At 46.1% G+C, this 22,081-nt stretch overlaps 1 protein-coding gene across 2 annotated transcripts in view; it reads left to right on the forward strand.

Moving 5' to 3' along the window:
• Positions 1-5,527, forward strand: part of FLI1 (Fli-1 proto-oncogene, ETS transcription factor) — a 125,964-nt gene extending 120,437 nt beyond the window's left edge. For both annotated transcript variants that reach the window (XM_040255655.1, XM_040255656.1), the window contains 2 exons: positions 2,442-2,489; positions 3,536-5,527. In XM_040255655.1, coding sequence (XP_040111589.1) covers positions 2,442-2,489; positions 3,536-4,065 — 578 coding nt within the window. In that variant the 3' untranslated portion in view covers positions 4,066-5,527. The remainder of the gene's footprint in view (positions 1-2,441; positions 2,490-3,535) is intronic.
• Positions 5,528-22,081: the final 16,554 nt, after the last annotated feature.

Below are 22,081 nucleotides of genomic sequence, written 5' to 3' on the forward strand. Positions count from 1 at the left end.
CGCCCGGTGCTGTATCTTCCATTCAAGCTTCCCAGTTTGCCCTGTGGAAAGGTCTTCCTCTTGTTCTCTGTGAAGGTTCTTCATGAATCTGAAGACTGCCATGTGCGCCCTCCCAAGCCCAGCTCGGTCTCTCTTGGGACACAGCTTAGAGTAAGCTCTGAACATGCTGTTGCTTTGTGTGAACAGAGTTGGTTTTCCATCTCCACTGAAGATAAGCAGTAGAAAGTTGACCTGCATTTCTTCAGGAAGGCTGAGAACTTGCTGACTGTGAAACACAAGTCAGACAGAGAGGATTTGACATGGAGGATTTAAAGAGTCTCCAACAACAACAAAATTTGACATTGTTGTTCAGTCGCTCAGTTCTGTCTGACTTTTGCGACCCCGTGGACTGCAGCTCGCCAGGCTTCCCTGTCCTTCACTGTCTCTGGGAGTTTGTTCAAACTCATGTCCATTGAGTCAGTGATGTTATCTAATCATCTCATGCTCTGTTGCCCCCTTCTCCTCCTGTCCCCAGTCTTTCCCAGCATCAAGATCTTTTCCAGTGAGTCAACTCTTCACATCAGGTGGCCAAATTCAGTTCAGTTCAGTCACTCAGTCGTGTCCGACTCTTTGCGACCCCATGAATCGCAGCATGCCAGGCCTCCCTGTCCATCACCATCTCCCGGAGTTCACTCAGACTCACCTCCATCAAGTCAGTGATGCCATCCAGCCATCTCATCCTCTGTCATCCCCTTCTCCTCCTGCCCCCAATCCCTCCCAGCATCAGACTCTTTTCCAATGAGTCAACTCTTCGCATGAGGTGGCCAAAGGACTGAAGTTTCAGCTTTAGCATCATTCCTTCCAAAGAAATCCCAGGGCTGATCTCCTTCAGAATGGACTGGTTGGATCTCCTTTCCCCAAAATATTTTAGTTGTCATACTGTATAGATAGAAAGGGATAGATTGAGAGGTCTTAAGGACTCTTCAAAGTTAATTTGTGGTTGTGAGCAAAAACCCCTAAATCATGTTGATTTTTAAAAATTATAATTATATAGAAATTGTAAAATTGTATCAAACATATGACATCATCCCAAGCTGTGATCCAGCTCTCTACCATGATCTCAGCTGAAAAGAAGAAGATAGTCCTCACTATGTCTGTATTGCAAAGGTTTCTTTTATGGCTAAACTATCATATAAGTTTTATGTAAACTGAGGTATTAAGAATAATCATTTTAAGGACTGCCCTGGATGTCCAGTAGTTAAGACTCCATGCTTCCACTGCAGGGGGCAGGGGTTTGATTCCTGGTCAGGGAACTGAGATCACACATGCCACATGGTGAGGCCCAAATAAATAAAGAGATGTTATCTTAAAAAAAGAAATTCAAATATATGTGTGTGTGTGTATAAATATATAATCATTTTCTGGCAAAAATACAAATTGTGGTTGGTTGGTGTCAACATTTCCAAGCTTAAAATCATAGAAGGTTGTACTGGAAGGGAACTGGAGAATCCAAGAGCCAAACCTATCATTTTGCAGAGGAGAAAAGCAATACCCAGCGATTGTCCACTGAGTTATTTAGCTGATAATAACTTCGTGGTTATTATCAGCTAAATTTATTATCATGCTACTTGATTTCCAGGCATGTGTCTTTTATGCTGCATCAGAAGAGAGACATGTAATAGTTAGAGCTATTAAAGACCAGTCAGGGATTCCCAGGTGGTTCAGTGATAGAGTCCACCTGCAGAGCAGGAGACACAGGAGACCCAGGTTCGATCCCTGAGTCAGGAAGATCCCCTGGAGAAGGAAATGGCAACCCACTCCAGCTTTCTTGCCTGGAGAATCCCATGGATAGAATAGCCTGGCAGGCTACAGTCCATGCAGTCACAGAGTCAGACACAACTGAGTGACTGAACAGCAACAAAAGAATTCCTTGGTGGTCCAGTGGTTAAGACTCAGCACTTCCACTGCAGAGGCGTGAGTTCAGTCCCTCATCAGGGAACTAAGATCCCACAAGCTGCGTGGCATGGTCAGGAATAAATAAATAAATAATTTTTCACAAAGACTCTTGTAAGACCTTTACAAAGACACTGTTAGACTTTAAGCTCTTTTCATAAGCCATACTTCACCTTATTCATGTGACTGGATAACAGCTAGCTCCTTTCCAAATGCATTTTATTATTCTGTTGTAGGTAATGGCAGCATTATCTATAAATTTTAAACACTAAATACGAAAAAATGATACTATCACTATTTCATCTTGTTTCTGTAATAACAGGGATATAGACCATAACTCTGATCATGATCTTTAAGGTTTGCAAGTAAAAGCAGTGCAGTTTATGAAATCAGGCTTTCCTATGATATCAAAATAAAAGTTGAAACCCTTAGGGGTATTCTTATTGTTAATGCTGTTGTTTTTATATTTTTCATAACAGTGAAGCAAATTTCCTTTCTTGTCTCCTTAGATCCATATCAGATCCTGGGCCCAACCAGCAGTCGCCTAGCCAATCCTGGTGAGTTTACTTTGGCCTGAGAGGTTGTGTTCCAGAATGTTCCATAGTTTTATGAGATCACTAAGATGTCCTCAGTTCAGACACCTGACCGGGGAGGGACATGTAGCCTTTCCTTGAACTGTTTGACCCCTGTTTCTCTAATGCACAAGGAGAGAACAGGGCTTGTCATTAGGTGGTGACGATATCCATAAGCTGGAGATGCCTTTGGACCACAAACATTTTAGCCCCGTATGTGCACTGAGGTTGAGATAAGTTTCAGCAGGGAAAGATGGAGGGGGTGGGTGTGGGAAGGGCAAGGAGCAAGTTCTAGCTAGCTCTCAGTGAATACATATTCTAAAGCTGCCTCAGTATTCCCTTTAGATGGTATTGCAGCATTGCCTGGCTTCCTAAAAGAGGTTGCAGATAAAATAAACTCGACAGTGTATTTTAAGGGTTTGTGATTCAGGTAACTCTCAAGCGAGTTCTGAACCAAGCGCACCCCCTGTGTGAGTTAAGAGGCCCTTTGGAATTGCGAGGCCCGCACTGTCCCACCAGGGAGGTCCCACTGCTCCTGTCTCCAGGCCGTTTCTGCTCAGAGTGGGAGAAAGCCGCCAGCTCTCTCTCCTCTTTTTTTTTTTTTTCCTCTCTGCCCATGTTCTCTGTGGAACTTAGAGCAGAGAGCCAAGCACAGAGGCTAAGGAGCAGTTCAGGTTGCTTCAGCCTAAAGTGCTGTCCACACGTTCCCCTGGGACTCAGAGGGAGGCCTGCACTGAAAAAGGAGTAGACAGTGGTTGAGGCCTTTACAGAAGGAGAGAGGCAAGCATCTTCCCCCAGAGGGATGGGGCGTGCCTCGCCCCAAGCCACACAGCTGGCTCTGGGTGAATTTCAGCAGGCTGGGGGCAGCTTATCTAAAGATCTGACCTTGCTGATTATCCCAATCTGGGTGAGGAGTGGATTCTGACTGTAGAAGGAGATCCTGGGGTTCCTGTCCGGAGTGCGTGGACCCTTGCGCTTCGGGATCAGGTTCTGATTTCTCAGGCGGAGCCTCTGTCTTCTCTCTCCTGCAGGGAGCGGGCAAATCCAGCTGTGGCAGTTCCTCCTGGAGTTGCTCTCAGACAGCGCCAATGCCAGCTGTATCACTTGGGAGGGGACCAACGGAGAGTTCAAAATGACGGACCCCGATGAGGTGGCCCGGCGCTGGGGGGAGCGCAAGAGCAAGCCCAACATGAATTACGACAAGCTGAGCCGAGCCCTCCGCTACTACTACGATAAGAACATTATGACCAAAGTGCATGGCAAGAGGTATGCCTACAAATTTGACTTCCACGGCATCGCCCAGGCTCTGCAGCCGCATCCCACCGAATCGTCCATGTACAAGTACCCTTCCGACATCTCTTACATGCCTTCCTACCACACCCACCAACAGAAGGTGAACTTTGTCCCTCCCCACCCGTCCTCCATGCCCGTCACGTCCTCCAGCTTCTTCGGAGCGGCGTCACAATACTGGACCTCCCCCACGGGGGGCATCTACCCTAACCCCAACGTCCCCCGTCACCCCAACACCCACGTGCCCTCACACTTAGGCAGCTACTACTAGAGGCTTCCTCATCGGCGGCCTTCTCGCTGAAGGCCCCTCCCTTACACCTCCCTTTGGACTTACGTGGCCTTGGAGAGAAATCAAAACTGGATGCTCTTTCTTGTTGGATAGAACTTTTGTACCTGTTCTTTAAAAACAACTCTTTTTTTATTTTTTAACATTGGTAACTCCTGCTTTTCTCTACCTTGAACAAAGAGGTGGATAATTCCATGGGCCAGTATGCCAGTTTGGAGTCCCAATCTCCTGTCAACCTATGAGTTGAATATTTAAGATTACTGGAATGGTTGTGTCATGGTTCTAGGAAAGAAACTGCATGTAGATTTATATTTTTAGGACCAAAAACAGTTTCTTACAGACGCACGGGTCTCATCTTGAACCTTGAAGGGTTCAGTAGGATAAAGAATCATGGACTTAACCAGTTATGCTCTGGTTTGAGGCTTAGTGAACTAGAGGCAGGAAGCTTATCATCTTATCTTAGGAACACCTAACTCAGTGGAGGGCAACTGGAACATTGGTTGTAAGGCCAGTGAAGTTTTCACCCAACTGGAACTTAACAGAAAGAAACAAGTGTGTATTTAAGAAGCCACGGGCATTGCAGAATCCCTCTCAGTGGGCAGTAAATATGCGCTAGGCTGACCATTTTGTCTAGAAGTAGTCAAAATATGAACTAAGAGATGTTAATGCAAATACAGACATTCCTGAAAAGCCAGAGAAGTAAATAACTGAAAAAAAAAAAAAATAATGACAGTGGGTCCCAGTACTTTGAAAAGTCCTAGGGATTTCTAAACACAAACAGATTCGCAAGTGCTGTGCGCTTGTCAGACGATCAGTCCAGGGTCCACCAACCACAAGGCAACTTACTGTATAAATTATGCAGAGTTATTTTCCTATATCTCACAGTATTAAAAGTAAATAATTAAAAAGTGAAAAAGAGTAAAGAAACGAGTTGACCTCGGTCACAGATACAGTGTTCCTATCAAATCAGTCGTTATTTTTTTTTAATGTAATTTGTACATCTTTTTGTCAATCTGTACATTTGGGCTGCTTGTACGTTTTTATAGCTGGTTTTTAAAAAAGCATAATGTGACTTGTTGCAGAAAAGAGAACAGGACTTTGAAGTCACTGACTTACCCGAAAGAGAATCACTGTAATTATTTAACAAATGAGCAGAAGCGAGTCAAGGCAACCCCTTTAAACCGTTAACTGCTTTGGAGATGTTTGTAAATAACTGAACTACAATCATCACAACTTGGAAAACAGCAACCAAACTTTCCCTTGTGGATACGAGGGATTTTTTTGCCTTATATATACAATATATTTTTTAGATATTAAAATATATATAATTTTGCAGGTAATCATTGACTCTTTTAAACTATATTAAGTGTTAAGTTGACAACTGTCCATGAAAACTATGTTGTAAAATAATTTGACTAAATAAATTGTGCCTTCTTCTCTCAGAACTGAAGAGAACGTTTTCTTATTTACAAGCAACCTTCTGTCCCTTGTCCCCCACCCCAGGTCCAAGGGTTTTCCCAGGGAAAGTTTCCTATTGACCTCTTCTGGCACCGTGAGAACTTTTTCACATGTACATATAGCAGAAAGTATAGAATTATGTGGGTTTTAGTGTTGTTTGTATTAACTCTCTCCAGAGAAACAGAACCAGTGGGGATATGTATACGGATCTCTATTATGAGGACTTGACTCATGCAATTGTGAGGGCTGAAGAATTCCCCCGGGCTGGAGCTGGTCACCTAGGGAAGCCACTTGTAGCATGCTCAGTTTCTTCAGCCGTGTCTGACTCTCTGCGACCCTGTGGACTGTAGCCCACCAGGCTCCTCTCCAAAGGATTCTCCAGGCAAGAATACTGGAGTGGGTTGCCATGCCCTCCTCCAGGGAATCTTTCCAACCCCAGGAATTGAACTCGTGTCACCTGCATTGAAGTCGGAATCTTTACCCACTGCGCTACCTGGGAAGCCCTCAAGGGAAACCAGTAGCGTGTGATTCAGGGGAATCAGGGAAACCGGCTGATAGATCTCAGTTCAAGGGCAGAGAAAAATCCTGCCTAGGCAGGCAGGGAGGGAGCCCAGAGGGTGAATTCCTCCTTCCTCTGCTTTTTGCTCTATTCAGGCCCTCCGTGATTAGAGGGGGCCCTCTGGCCTGCACCGGGGAGAGGAGTCCTCTTCAATGAGTCCACACATTCAGTGCTAATCTCATTCAGAAACACCCATACTTACATACCGGAAATACTGTTTAATCTTGGCCACAGTCAAACTGATACTTAAAATTAACCTTTACATTGTTGATGATGCTTGCAGAGATTTTTAAACATATTATTTAAATCTTCCTGTTTTAAAGGAAGACAGCCAAGGCCATGGATATGTGTCAAGGACCCAGAACAAAGCAAGCAGATCCATCCAGGGTAGACCTCATACCTTGGACTTCACTCTTGCATCCTCTGAGCATCTCCAACCCAAGTGGCCGTTTCCCCAATGATCCTCCAGCAGAGAATAAGATGGTCCAGCCCCCTCTGGTCCTGTGCCAGGAGTTTATGGCTCATGCAGATTTTTAAGATCTTTTTTCTTCCCAGGGAAGAAATTTGCCTCAAATCGTTTCACTGTGAGTTGGCTCATTTTCATTTCCTCTATTTCATAATGAAAATGAATGAGCCCTGGAAAGTCCTTGATGTTGTGAGAAAAATTAGACTCACAGACTTGGTCACCCAGTAGACTTCCTAGGGTGACACTGAGTACCTTCTAGACAACTTGTCTACTTAAACGAAAGGAAAGAAAGATTGAGGGCAGGAAGAGAAGGGGTTGACAGGATGAGATGGTTGGATGGCATCATCGACTCAATGGACATGAATTTGAGCAAACTCCATAAGATAGAGAAGGACAGGGAAGCCTAGCGTGCTACAGTCCATGGGGTCGCAAAGAGTCAGACACAACCAAGCGACTGCAACAACAAAACGAAAGGAGACATGTTCCAAACATTAGTGTCTAAATTTTTGACACTTGATCTTAGCCAAAAGGCTAAGAAGTGATGCGTCTAAATTTTTTAATGTGTACCCTACCATTAAAAAATGTAAGTAAATATTCTTGTTATATATACATTAATTTGTAAAGTATATATAAAGTGAAAGTCAATCAGTTGTGTCCGACTCTTTGCAGCCCCATTGACTATGCAGTCCATGGAATTCTCCAGGTCAGAATACTGGAGTGGGCAGCCATTCCCTTCTCCAAGGGATCTTCCCAACCCAGGGTTTAAACGCAGGTCTCCTGGATTGCAGGCGGATTCTTTACCAGCTGAGCCACAAGGGAAGCCCAAGAATACTGAAGTGAGTAGCCTATCCCTTCTCCAGAGGGATTTTCCCAACCTAGGAATCGAACCGGGGTCTCCTGCATTACAGGTGGATTCTTAACCAGCTGAGTTACCACTCTCATTATATGCACATTAATTTATAAAGCATATATAAAACCGTTATGTTGTTGTTTAGCTTATAAAACAAACACAAAATAGAAAAATTTGGGAGTGATAGAAAAATAAATTACAGATGAAATTCTATTTGTTTATTCCTATTCTCATTGTATTGCATTTCTCCCACTGTCAATACTCAACAAGGATGTTAGTCTTTAGAGGAGTAAGTTTGTATGTATACTTCTATAGAGGTTTCCTAGTGGCCTTCTAAGAAAGCAGAACATAAAAATTTGGTATAAGGGGCCTAAGCATAGAAAGAGAAATGATAATGGCCAGGGATGTTTAAGAATAGTCTAGCTGGATTTTCTTGCAAATCTCTATCTCAGGCAAGCAGTTTTCTCACCAATTCTGAAATCTGCTAAGTATTGATTAGGGAAAATCAAGGCACACACTTCTGACTTCTCTGAGAAAGATGGGATGGTGAAGCATTGGAGGTCATCCTTTTAAGAGGTTTTCTTAATATGCCCTGGCTATTCAAGCACTGGCTAAGGTCCATTGCCTTTACAAAGTTTTAGAATTTGATCTAATATTGCCCCTAGAATTCGTTTCCCAGTCATTTATTCCACACTTGGAAACCTGGCCCACTCATAACAGGACCAGGACACCATTTCCTTAGAAGCATTTGTATGGAGTGAGGGCTGGCACTTATTCCCTGCAGTGCTCAGATTTACGATTTTACTAACTTACTACAAGGGAGCTGGCTGATTTGACACGGAGCGCAAATAGGAACTTCACCATCCTGGCTACTAATCCAACCTTTCCCCTACTCAACCGTTCTGTGCAGATGTCATGAAGTGCTTTGAGTCTATCAGTGCAGATATGTGGAATCTAGAAAGATGGTACAGATGAACCCATTTCCAGGACAGGAAGCGAGGCAGACTTAGAGAACGAATGTGTGGACGTGGCAGGGTGGGGGTAGGTGAGCTGGGAGAGTAACCTCGACACATACACACTTCCATCTGTAAAACAGATAGCTGGTGGGAAGCTGCTGTACCTCACAGAGAACTCAGCGTGGTGCTCTGTGGAGGGGATATATGGATACATATAGCTGATTTTCTTCATTGTACAGCAGAAATGAACACAACATTGGAAAGCAGAAAAAAGAAGAGAGAGCAATTGAGGGGTCAAAAACACATGCCAAACAGAGAGGAGCATGGCAAGCCTGTGGGAAGTTCCGATGGAAACTGTCTTCCCCATAGTTTGAGATGCTGCTCAATAGCCCTTTCGAATAAGAAGTCATTTTGTGTGTGTGGCGGGGGGTGGGCAAAAATGTTGTTGACTCCCATGCAAGGGAAGCTATATTTTCAATATCTGTTTTGCAACATTCTTAATGGTCAGTGACCACTAGAAATGTAATGACACCTAGTCCAAGTGAAGTCTCTCAGTCGTGTCTGACTCTTTGAGACCCCATGGACCCCATGGACTGGAGCCTACCATGCCCCTCCATCCATGGGATTTTCCAGGCAAGAGTACTGGAGTGGATTGCCATTTCCTTCTCCAGAGGATCTTCCTGACCCAGGGATCAAACCCGGGTCTCCTGCATTGTAGGCAGACGCTTTACCGTCTGAGCCACAAGGGAAGTCCAATGACGCCTAAGATGATTGCTATTTTATTAAATCAATGAAATCTACATGCTCCTGAGCCATCCATGTGTATAGTGCTCATTTAGTCCATGAGTAATGCATCAAGTGTGGACCCTCACACGGGTTGTTACTAGACCAAATGAGAGCATGAGGTTCCAGAATGCCAGGGGGAAAAAAAAAATCTGACTGCCCTAAGCCAAGGAGCTGCCAGGCCAAGGCAACAGTGAGGGAGGAAATTAGAAACAAAACAAAGCAAAACCATATGCAGTGCTTTCTGTAAGTGGTCTGTGGGCTTGGTTTCGCACTCTTACTTCCTCTAAAATCTATTATTAACAGCCATCATGTAAACAGGTCACCTTAGAAACTACTGCAAAGGTACCGCTTTGGGGAGCAACCCTTGGGCAAGGCTCCTCTGCTGCTGAGAACTGCTCCACGCCTGTCAGGGGATCTACCTCCATCAGCAGCACTGATGAGGCTGTCAGTGTGCTTGGTCTCTTTGGAAGGAGAGGGAGGTAATAAAGAACTGAAATGGGGGACAGGGGGCGGGATCCTGATCCATAAACAGAGGTTTCACCTCTTAGCCTGGAAGAACTCTGTGTTTTGCAAAAAGCACACTGGTCACTTCATCATAGAGAAAAGCTATTGAAATCCAGTCTGCACTTCTTCACGCAGGGAGTCTGGCTGAAGGATTCTGAAAGTTCAGCTGATTTCAAGACTACACATCCCAAGCTCCCTTGGGGAGGACAGACACTTCTGAGAGGAAGTGGTTTAGCCAGTCAACCCTCTAGGGTTTCAGCCAATGGAGAAAGGGGCCAAGGGAAGCTTTTAAAAGGAATGTCGCCTCAGCTCACATGCCTAGGGTCTGCCTCCCTCTCTCACTCTTACTTGGCCTCCTGTCTAATTGTTTCTGTCTGAGCTGGTAAATTCCTAAGCACATAGTCAATTTACACTTTGCTTACAAGCTCTAGGGGGAAGCTGAAAAAGTTTCCAGAGAGACCACTCACCTATCATTGCTCAACTAGCACTCTGGATTTTGATGGTTACCTTGTATGTTTTGTTAGTGGGAGGAGAGAGGTGATTTAGGCAGATGAGTGAGCAGGGATGTAACTCCAGAGGCCCTGGGTTCAAATTCTGACCCTTCTACCTACCAGGCAACTTATCCCCACCTATGAATCAGGGAGCTGAGTAATACCTCCCACCAGAATTCCTGTGAGGTGTTAGATGATACACATGAAAAACCCTTTTCAAAATACTATACAAAATGTGTGTGTATATATGTATATACATATATATATAATATATATACTTGCTCAGTTGCTCAGTTGTGTCCAATTCTTTGCAACCCCATGGACTGTAGTGCACCAGGCTCCTTTGTCCATGGGATTCTACAAGCAAGAATACTGGAGTGGGTTTGCCATGCCCTCCTCCAAGGGATCGTCCTGACTCAGGGATCGAACCTATGCCCCTTATATCTCTTCCACTGACAGGCAGTTCTTTACCACCAGTGCCACCTGAGAAGACCATAATCATATATATATATGATATTTTTATTAAATATTATTTTATATAAAAAGTAAAATACAGTAAGTACCCTACATCCAAATGAGTTCCATGCTGAGAGCGCATTAAGTCCGATTTTTTTCATAAGTACAAGAGAGTTAGTTAGCCTAGATACCCAACTAACACAATCAGCTATATACCACCATTTTTTTCCACGTGCTTCTGGACATCCTGGACTTGAAATAAAGACTCTGTATTACCGTATCCCGTACAGTACTCTATAGTGAAGTACACAAAACACAACCGCTTGTAGAAGATGCAGGCATGTGAACCAGCTTATGAGACTGGACATGCAAATGTACCTTCACCTCTTTGAAAGTTCACAAGTTGAAGGTTCGGATCTAGGGGACTTCCTGTATATATATAATATATACATACACACATATGTATATATACACATACATAAACACTGTTTATGTATACAGATACATACACACTGTTATCTGTTAGTATTTGTTAACTTTTTCCAAGAACTTTTATTCAGTGCTTGGTAATCAGTAAGCACTCTGTTTAGGAGGGAGCTCAGATGGTAAAGCGTCTGTCTACAATGTGGGAGACCCGGGTTCGATCCCTGGGTTGGGAAGATCCCCTGGAGAAGGAAATGGCAATCCACTCCAGGACTATTGCCTGGAAAATCCCATGGACAAAGGAGCCTGGTACGCTACAGTCCATGGGGTCGCAAAGAGTCGGACACAACTGAGCGACTTCACTTCACTTCTGTACAGTATGGATTTTGTTTTACAGTCAGAAAGGCATTGTCCAAATGAGTGAAAGTGGGAGTAAACTGGGTTTTCTCATCCCCGGTCCTCACTGCATCCCACTTGGGCTTCCCCATTTCACTGGTTCTGTGTACACCTACAGTCGGCCCACCAGGCTTGCAAGCAGCCGGACGCTGCAAATAAACTGAGACTGTTGTGAAGGAATGCTAAAAATGCACTTTGTCAGAAATGCTGGGTTGGGTTTTCAAGTCAGCTAAGAAACAGAGGCTGGGAGCTGGGATTTCATTCTTAGTAAGCTAGGATCCAGATTTTTTTGCAGACTCAAAGAGCCTCTCAGCTCCTGGAGAGAAGAGACTGTTTCGTTTGCTGCCTTCCTGACCACACGGCAATTGGTCATTAACCATATGCTGAATGAATATGTAAAAAACAGGGATGCAGTCAGGGGAATTTGGACATAAACCCAGCATTTCCACCACACTAATTATAACTACTGTCTTTGAGCCTGACTTCCATCTGTACAATGATTATAGCCACAACCATGCAAGGTTATCACAGGAGTTAAGTATGAGTAACAAAGAATACTCTGTATGTTGAAAAGAACTACAGAAATGCCAGATACTGTCTTGGTTGATGAGGAGCCCCACTATGTAACTCAAAACTCTGGTCTCTTCTCGGTCATCCTAAGACAGAGGGGTAAAACACATTTCTCTCTTTTTTTTCCACCAGTTACAAGTATATCTTTTTTTAACCATACAAGAATAAAAGTTTGTAACAGTCACTAACTTACAAATAAGCTGGGACAGCACAAAGAACATTTTCGGGGAACCATCAGAGAGTGTCTAGTCCTTTGCAAAAGGATCTCATGCAGAATTACACACTGCATTGGGAGAGTAGCATTGACACACACACGCCACCGTGTGTCACACAGAGAACTAGTGTGAACTGCTGGAAAGCAATTGGAAAGCAAGGAACTCAGCTGGGTGTTCTGGGATGACCTAGAGGGGTGGGAGGATGGGGAAGTGGGAGGGAGGGGATATATGTATACGTATAGCTGATTCACTTTGTTGTACAGCAGAAACTAACACAACATTGTAAAGCAATTATACTCCAATAACAAAATTAAAAAAAAATTTTTTTAATCACATATTGTATTTGGCTATCACATACCTTTAGTCTGGGGGATACTCCCAACTTTCCTTAACTTCTAGGACTCTGACAACTTTGACTATTACAGGCCAGCTGTTTTGCAGAATAGTCCTCAATCTGGGGCTGTCTGGTATTTCCTCATGATTAGATGTAGCCTGGAGAAGGAAATGGCAACCCACTCCAGTGTTCTTGCCTGGAGAATCCCATGGACAGAGGAGCCTGGCGGGCTACAGTCCACAGGGTCGAAAAGAGTCAGACACGACTGAACGACTTCACTTTCAAGGTAGAAGGAAATGGCAACCCACTCCAGTATTCTTGCCTGGAGAATCCCAGGGATGGGGGAGCCTGGTGGGCTGCTGTCTATGGGGTCGCACAGAGTCGGACACGACTGAAGCAACTTAGCAGCAGCAGCAGCAGCAGCAGGCATCTCTGACATCACAGATATTTACTCCAGGGTTGATGATGTTCATTTCGATGATGTGACTAAGGGATGGTGTCTGCCAATCTTCTCCATTGTAAAGTTACACTTTATCCCTTTGCAGTTAACTATCTTGTGGGGAGGTACTTTGAAATTACATAAATATGCCATTCATCATCAGATGTCAGTGGATTCACTCATGTATCTCTAAAGTCTGGTGTCTTCCTATTTTACTCAGTAGGAATGATAGCTCTTATTTATTTTGATGATTACATTGTCTGAGTAAGACGCCGTTCACATTGGCCTCTGTGTGCCTTGTGTCCCCTCGGTCTTTCTCAAACAACTACATATTTGGGGCTCCCAGTTTCAGCTTTGGAGTCAGTACCTTCTGCAAGGATCCCTGGCTCTTTTTAGTGGAAAATGATATTCAGAAGTCAATATCTGGGTGCTGAATCTGCTCAATGCTACTGCAGTGTTTTGCTCCCAGGTCCTCTCTAGTAGACAGAACTTGAAAGCCTGTGTGTATACATGCATAAACACCATGTCTCCACACATAGAACTCCGTAGATGTACATTTGCTGTGTGAGTCAGGTTTCTCCAGAGAAACAGAACCAAGAAAATACAGTCAGAAAGGGAAAGACAAATATCATATGATATCACTTCTATGTGGAATTTACAATAGGACACAAATGAACATATCTATGAAACAGACACAGACCCACAGACCTAGAGAACAGTTTTGTGGTTGTCAAGGGGAAGGCAGGTGGCAGAGGGAAGGATTGGGAGCTTGGGATTAGCAGATGCAAGCTAGTGTATGTAGGATGGATAAATGACAAGGTCCTATTATATACCACAGGGAACTACATTCAATATCCTGTGATAAAACAGAATGGAAAAGGATATGTAAAGGACTATATATAGGTATATATGCATATGTATGTATGTATATTGCTATTGTTCAGTCACTAACTTATGTCCAACTCTTTGAGACCTCATGGACTCAGCATGCCAGGCTTACCTGTCCTTCACTGTCTCCCACAGGTTGCTCAAACTCATATCCATTGAGTTGGTGATGCCATCCAACCATCTCATCCTCTGTCGCCCCCTTATCCTGCCTTCAATCTTTCCCAGCATCAAGGTCTTTTCTAATGAGTCAGTTCTTCCCATCAGGTGGCCAAAGTATTAGAGCTTCAGCTTCAGCATCAGTCCTTCCAGTGAATATTCAGGGTTGATTTCCTTTATGATTGACTGGTTTGATCTGCTCGCTATCCAACAGACTCTCAAGAGTATTCTCCAGCACGACAACTTGAAAGTATCAGTTCTTCAGTGATCAGCCTTCTTTATGGTCCAGCTCTTACATCCGTACTCATGGATGGAAAAACTATCTCTTTGATTATATAAACCTTCGTTGGCAAAGTGATGTCTCTTTTTCTAATATTCTGTCTAGGTTTGTCGTAGCTTTTCTTCTAAGGAACTTCAACCTCAGAAGATGGTATTCCTAAAGATACAAGCTCTTCACCTCTGTGGGTTCTGGCTAAGTCCAAGAAGGAAACCCTGAGTATTTGCAGAGTTTCCAGAAAACTTTCAAGGTGCCACAAACATCATATTTGCATTCAATGTGCATATAGGTTATATCTTGCTTTGCAAGAAATAATCATTTTCAGGAGATCAGTTATTCAGTTTGTTGAATTAATTACAAATGACCCACAGCTTTGCATTAACAAATGTCCAAAAGGCAATGGAAGGGAACCTGGAGTCAAAACTATGGCACACTGAGGAGTTCCCTGGAGGAAGACTTTCCCCACTCCAACATTTTGGGTAATCATGGTGGATGGATGGATGTCCTTTAATTATGAGTGTCTGCTGGATTTCCTGGGAGAAACCGTGACAAAAAGACAGAGGGACAAACACTTGGTTTCCAGGACATAAGTTTAATAATCTTAGTGTAAAAACATTTAGTTTACGCAGGGTCTGTATCTTTAGAACATGAAAACCATCCCTAGTTAAATCTTCAAGCTTCTTGGTCTCTTGAGAAAAAATGGAAAGATTGGCCTAATGGTGGAATTTCCTGGTCTTAGCGGATTTACAACCAACGAAGCAGCAGCAGATGACCCAGGTCATAACTGTGCTGGCTGCACAGCAAATTCAATTATCCCAAATTCCGACACACACCCCTCCTTCCTGTCCCTTTCCCCTTGCTTATCATAATCTTTCCTGGGCCATCAACCCCCACTGGCTTGTCTGAGCCCAAGTTTAATCTCAGCAAACTCAGAGCTAGGAGAGGACATTTCATCAAGGGAGAAGGCCACATTCTTTTATTTTTTTCTTTCAACTGGAGTTTAGTTGCTTTACAATGTTGTGTTAGTTTCTGCTGTACAGCAAAGTGAATCAGCCATACGCATCCATTTATCGCCTCTTTGTCACCACTGAGCATTGAGTAGAATTCCCTGTGCTATACAGTAGGTTCTCATTAGGTTCTCTATTTTACACATAGTAGTGTATATATGTCAATCCCAGTCTCCCAATTCAATTCATCCCAGTTCAGCCCCTTTCCCTCCTTGGTGTCCATATGTTTGTTCTCTACGTCTATTGCTCTTTCTGCTTTGCAACTAGGTTCATATGTACCATTTTCCTAGATTCCACATATACTCATTAATATAAATATTTGTTTTTCTCTTTCTGACTTACTTCCCTCCATATGACAGTCTCTAGGTCCATCTATGTCTCTGCAAACGGCAAAATTTCATTCCTTTTATGGCTGAGTAATATTTCATTGTAGATACATACCACATCTTCTTTATCCATTCCTCTGTTGATGGACATTTAGTTTGCTTCCATGTCTTGGTTAATGTAAATAGTGCTTCAGTGAACACCGGGGTGTATGTATCTTTTGAAATGATAGTTTTCAGGTATATAACCAGAAGTAGGATGGCTGGGTCATATGGTAGCTCTATTTTTAGTTCTTTAAGGAACCTCCATAGGATCCTCCATTGGCTATATCGATTTTCATTCCAACCAACAGTGTAAGAGGTTTCCCTTTTCTCCACACCCTCTCCAGCATTTATTGTTTGCAGATTTTTTTGATGATGGCCATTCTGACCAGTGTGAGGTGATACTTCATTATAGTTTGGATTTGTATTGCTTCCCTGGTGGCTCAGGGGCAAAGAATCCACCTGCCAATGCAGAAGACACGGGTTTGATCCCTGGGTCAAGAAGATCCCCTGGAGAAGGAACTGGCAACCCACTCCAGCATTCTTGCCTGGGAAATCCCAAGGACAAAGGCACCTGGTGGGCTACAGTCCATGGGGTCCCAAAAGAGTCAGACATGACTTAGTGACTAAACAACAGCAATAAACAATTAGTGATGGTGAGCATCTTTTCATGTGCCTCTTGGCCATCTGTACATCAAGAAGGCCACATTCTTGATGTCAACCAGTGACATCAGTGTAGCCCCAGCCTGACCCAACCAGCACAAAGATGACATATGTCAGTCCTGCCTACCCTTTCCAGCCATATCCCAGGGTGAAGAAAGCATTAGGATACAAGAAGTGATTTTTCAGAATTTTACATTGGTCCCTTGACAGATGGAGGCCCTTACAAAGAAGGAACACTCTTGGAACGGTTTTACCTGCTGCAGTTCTAACACAGTCATTCACAATCATCGTACCCTTGGTCTGCCCTTGCCTCTCCCCAGCCTGGCCACAAAGGGCTGAAAGAGCATCTGTGTGTTGCTGAGACAGACTTCAGGGAAGGTGAGCTCTGTGCATTGTGAGAGGCAGGTGCTCACTCAGGCTTCCTGGAAAACTGGAAATTGACTGTAGAATATCCACGGTGATGGGGGTGATGGGGACCTCCTAAAAGTGGACAGCCAGCCTCGTAGAGTCCCAACAAGGAAGTCACTGGGGTCCCATAGGTGTGAGAGAGAGCATCCTACATCCCTATGACTAAGACGCCCTCCCCACATCTTCCCACCTGTCACCCCACTACCACAGGCCTCAACCTCTCCATTTAACCAAGTTGAAGTGTTTAAGGAAAGGACTTCCCTGGTGGTCCAGGGGTTAAGACTCTGCCTTCCAGTGCAGTGAGTGCAGGTTTGATCCCTGGTCAGGGAGCTAAGCTCCCACATGCCACAGGCTGTGGCCAAAAATTAAAAAAACAAATGTTTTTTTAAAAGGAGAGAGAGAATTTCATTTTTTAAAAATAATGTTTGAGAGAGAAGGTTTACCAAGCATATTACTGTCAGCTGACTCTGACCCTTCATGGTTCACTTGAAGTCTATGGATTGACTGTCCTCAGCTCAGGGCCCAAGGGTGGCAATGGGGAGGGGAAGGGGCACCTGTTTCAGCAGCCCAGACTTCCCCAAAGCAAGTGGGGGTGTGGGCACAGCAGGCAACTGGATTGGCCAGCCTGGGCCATCCCTAATGCCAGTGTGATGGTGACTCGAGTGCAGGACCACCTCAAATAGCATCTCCCGTGGAAGGGATGCCAAGGCCCAGTGTCCAGGACTTATTTGACCTCCAATCTGTACCCCCCAAATCTTAAATTCTGTTCCAGAAACTCTAATACTGTCACCGTACAAAAAGGGACTGCACCTCCACTGGGCCCAGACTGAACCATGGCATTTGGGGCTGGGAGGAACGAACACCGAGTGAGGTGTGCTATTGATTTTCATTTGAATTTTCATATCACCTCACGATACTCCATAAGATGGGCTTGAGCCTAATTCCCTCCTGGGGATTCAGAGGTTCTGAAATTCATTTGTTAGTAGCTGGGCTTGGACTCCGGCCTGCTGGGCCCACTACCTGAGACATCAGGAGTGTGCAGCACCTTCTGAGTCTTGTTGCGGCTCGTGTGCATAACTCACCTAACACCTGCAGGAGGGACCAGCTAGCCCGCAGGGAGAGCCTTCTCCACCTTAGGGGAGACACACAGAGGACTTTGTGACTTTCAAAACACCTATTCACCCGCTTCCTTCACCCTGTGCATTACTAAATATTTTACCTGTTGATTTGTTTGTCTCTCCACACTGGAAGGGCTTCCCAGGTGGCTGGGTGGTAAAGAATCCACCTGCTAATGCAGGAGACGCGGGTTCCATCCCTGGGTCAGAAATGGCAACCCAATCCAGTTTTCTTCTCTGGGAAATCCTGGCGACTGGGGAGCCTGAGGGGGGATGGGCTACAGCCTATGGGGTGGAAAAGTCAGGCACAACTTAATGACGGAGCCCACTAGCCTGCCACGCTGGAATGTCAGCTCCACGAGGGCAGGGTCTCTGTCTTTTGTTCCCTGCTGCACCACTGGGATCCCCTGGGTGATGGGCACGCATCTTTGTATGAGTGGCTGTCTGGACAGACCAGGCTCACTTAACACCTAAGTGTGGGAAGTCCCACAGCCACCTCAACCCTGAATCCTTATTTGACAAGTGAGATGCTCTTTGGGGGTGGAAGAGGAAGCTGCTCTCAGAGTTTCTAGACGTTTACCTCCCTAGTAACATTTGACCACCAAAGAAAGTCTGTAATTTGTTTTGAGAAAGGTCCCAGGAAGCCGTCCCCGCCCACACCCACACCGTGCAGCCCCATCCCCCTACCCAGGGTGGAGAGCCAGGCCTGAGAGGAGCCCGCCACCTGGCAGCCTCACCCGGCTCTGGCCTGACCACCCAGGTCCGCGGGCTCCCCCTCCCCTCACCCGGGGCCCCCACCCGGCCCCACCTCCCGGCCGCTGTGAATCCAGCCCATTTACAATTCCCTTTGAAAAGGTCTCTGTTTGGGTGAGTTCCGTGGGCTCTGCCTAGAGAGCGGCAGATTATCTGAAAATAGGTGTTATTGATCACAACCAGGTGGTCTTTGTGGAAAGGGGTCCACTCGAACCAAAATAAATATTTGCCGCACAAAGAACAAGCCGGGCCCTGTTGCGGGAGGGGCGCTCCCGGCCCCTCCGGCCCCGCGGCCGCCGGGCGCGTCGGGCGCAAACCCGGATTGTGTTTCTGCAATTAGGAAGGGGCGCGCAGGGGGTGGCCGAGGGCTGCACAAAGGGCCCCGGTTCCCGTGCCAAAGGCTTGAGGCCGGGCCAGGCTGCAGGCCCCAAGCCTGCCCGAGCCTGGAAACTGTATTTTCTTTGGCTTTCTGGCACACTCCTTATTATTTATTTCTTTTCCCTCTGTTTTATTTGTATTTTCAAGTTGCCGGTTGGGGCTGCATGCTGGCCATCCACCCCGCTGCCTTGGATTGAGGCATGCAGACAGCCGGAGCCGCTCACGGAGGCGCAGCCAAGGGCGCGGGTGCCAGGCTGCACCCCTGCCCGGTGGGGCTGCTGGAATCGGGCTGGACTCCGAGTCCCTCACCGGTCCCGTCTCACGTGACCTGGCAGTGATAATGTGGCTTTCTTGGAAAGACGATGGTGACTGGCGGTGAAACCTGGGGGACAGATCAGAAGGAAGCTGAAAACTCGTCTGACCTTTACTGGGTCCCCTCTCCCCATTCTCTGGGCAAATGAGGTCCCTGCATCCTGCCCAGGGTCAGCATTGACATCCCCCCACCCCAACCAGGAGTGTTCCTCCTGGCTCTGAGTCGTCTTTACCTACATCTTCAGATCCCAAACCTCCCCTGCTTCTCAAGGTCAAGGGTGGATGGGTGGGTGAAGGTTAAAGCAAGCAGAGAGGGTCCCACTTCTTAATGTAGGGAGACCAGAGCCTGGGGCCATAACCAGCATCTTGAAGAGGCTTTGGGGAAGGTGCCCCTGGCCATTCAGAGGGCAATGTTCAAAGCCAAGGGTGGAGGGCTGGAGACTGGAAAAGGTATGGGCCATAGGAAGCAGGAAAGGCCTAACTCAAAGGAATCTGGAGGGCAGATAGAACAGCTAGGGGCAGAAAAAGAGAGACAAGTGGATAACCTAAGGACATAGAAATAAGATGCAGTAAGGCTTTCCTGTTAAGGTCAGATCACAAGAGGGCAGGTTGCTGTTCTGACCGGGACCAGAAGGGGTCCAGACAGAACTCCACAGCCATGGAGGTGGGTACAGACCCATTGCTACCCTCCCGCTCAGCCATAGACCCCTCCCTAACCCAAGCAGCCCCTCATGTCAGTGAAGGATACATTCCTGGGGGCTGCTGTTCAGCTAGTGGTCTGTTTGCTCGAGTGTGCTAAGTTAGTCACTCAGTCGTGTCCAACTCTTTGTGGCCCCATGGGCTGTATCCCACAAGGCTCTTCTGTCCATGGGATTCTCTGGGCAAGAATGCTGAGAGAGTGGGTTGCCATTTCCTTCACCAGGGGATCTTCGTGACCCAGGGATCGAACCTGGGTCTCCTGCTTTGCAGGCAAATTCTTTATTGTCTGAGCCACCATGAGTGCTCATGTAGAATTTCAACATAATGGTGTCTGCTCCAGGGCATCTCTGTGTGTCTTTGATTCCCTCTCCTCCCCAGATCACAGCAAGGGCTGCCGTTGAGGCCAACGTGGCATCAGCATCAGTCCACAGACCAGCCCCTATAGAGCTAGGATGGCATCAGCATCAGTCCACAGACCAGCTCCTATAGAGCTAGGACCGCTTCCCAGGGCCTGGAGGACACGCTGGGGGCCTCACCGTGCCTTGTGCTTCTTCGGCTCTTTCTTGGGAAGCCTTTTCCGAAGGAAATCCTGGTGACCTTTCCTGCTCCCCCTCCAAGTGTCAGGAGGACAGGCTAGTCACAAGTCCTCCCATCCCAGGATCAGACCCACTTAAGACTAGCGAGCAGGAATTACTGGTTAAGGTGGAGACCTCACCACGACTCAGCCACTGAGGCTGGGCAGTCTCAGAATTGCAAGAAAAAGATGGCATAGTCGACATGTCTGATATTTGCAGTCAGTTTCCAGTCTGTGAACAGGGGACAACCAGAAGCAGATTGTTTTAGAGCTAAAAAATAACCTCGAAGGACATGTAATCTGTGGATTCTAGAACCCCAGTGTACAGGTGTTTGGAATCAGCTATGGCATCTTAAAGTTCTGATTCTAGAGGTGGGCAGCGAGGTCCAATGATTCTGTACTTGTGTTTCTTTTTTTGACTGTGCTGGGTCTTCGCTGCTTGTGCAGACTTCTCTAGTTGCAGGCTTAGTTGCCCTGAGGCACACTGTGTCTTAGTTCTCCGACCAGGGATCCCTGCACTGGAAGGCGGGGTGACAGCAGGGGCCCTGATGCGTAGCATTTGCTGGTCTCCAGAGTATAAAGACTTTTACGTGGCCGATTTCAGGTGACCAGCGTGAAAACTCCGAACTCAGAGCCGGGAAGAGATACTCCCCATCGGCTCTTGTCACTTGGACCTCCCCTGAGACCCACAGCAATGAAGTGACAGCCCCTTAGGGCTGGAGTCAGGAGAGGAATGTGAATTCAGGGCTCTGCCCACAGCTGTCCCCTTAGTCAGCAGAAATCTTGACCACATAGCCCTGGGGTGAGCCTCACACCCTGGTGCCTTTGACCACAGCCAGAACGAAACCAGGAAGCAGAACAAGAAGCAAACAGTGTCTCCTCTTGCCTTTCCTTCCTCTTCACCTTGTGATGATGAAGTTCCTAAGAATGTGGGGTGGCCAGGGAAGAGTCTGAGTGCCCGACTCCTGGGGATCCTGTTCCTTGGGGGGAAAGCAAAAGAAGCAAGACAGTGATTCTGGGAAGTGTGGGTAGAGTCTTGCTAAAGATGGGAGCCGAATAGAAGGCACTTTGCCAGCTGGCTTCAGATGATTCTAACTAGGGCCTCAGAAGCACTGTCAGTGGTGTTGCGAGGGCTGGGCAGCAGAGTGAGGTCATGCTGGGAGAGATAGGATGAAGAGAAGGGTATATATATATAGTTCATCCTTTTGCGCTTCCTTCAGAGCTGACATAAGAAAGCAGCAGAGGGTCTTCCCTCGTGGTCCAGTGGTAAGAATCCGCCTTGCTATGCAGGGGACGCAGGTTCAGTCCCTGGTCAGGGAGCTGAGACCCCACCTGTCAAGGAGCAACTAAGCCGCAATCCAGTAAAGTCTGTGCACCGCCGCAGAGACCCCAAGCACTGCAGCTGAGACTTGATGAGGCCAAATAAGTAATTTAAAAAAAAGAGAGAAAACAGAAATGAAGTTCAAATGGAAACTCCATGAAAGAACAAAAGAAGCAGTTGAT

This window comes from Oryx dammah, unplaced genomic scaffold, assembly GCF_014754425.2.
Source record: "Oryx dammah isolate SB20612 unplaced genomic scaffold, SCBI_Odam_1.1 HiC_scaffold_15, whole genome shotgun sequence".
Classification (NCBI taxonomy): Eukaryota; Metazoa; Chordata; class Mammalia; order Artiodactyla; family Bovidae; genus Oryx; species Oryx dammah.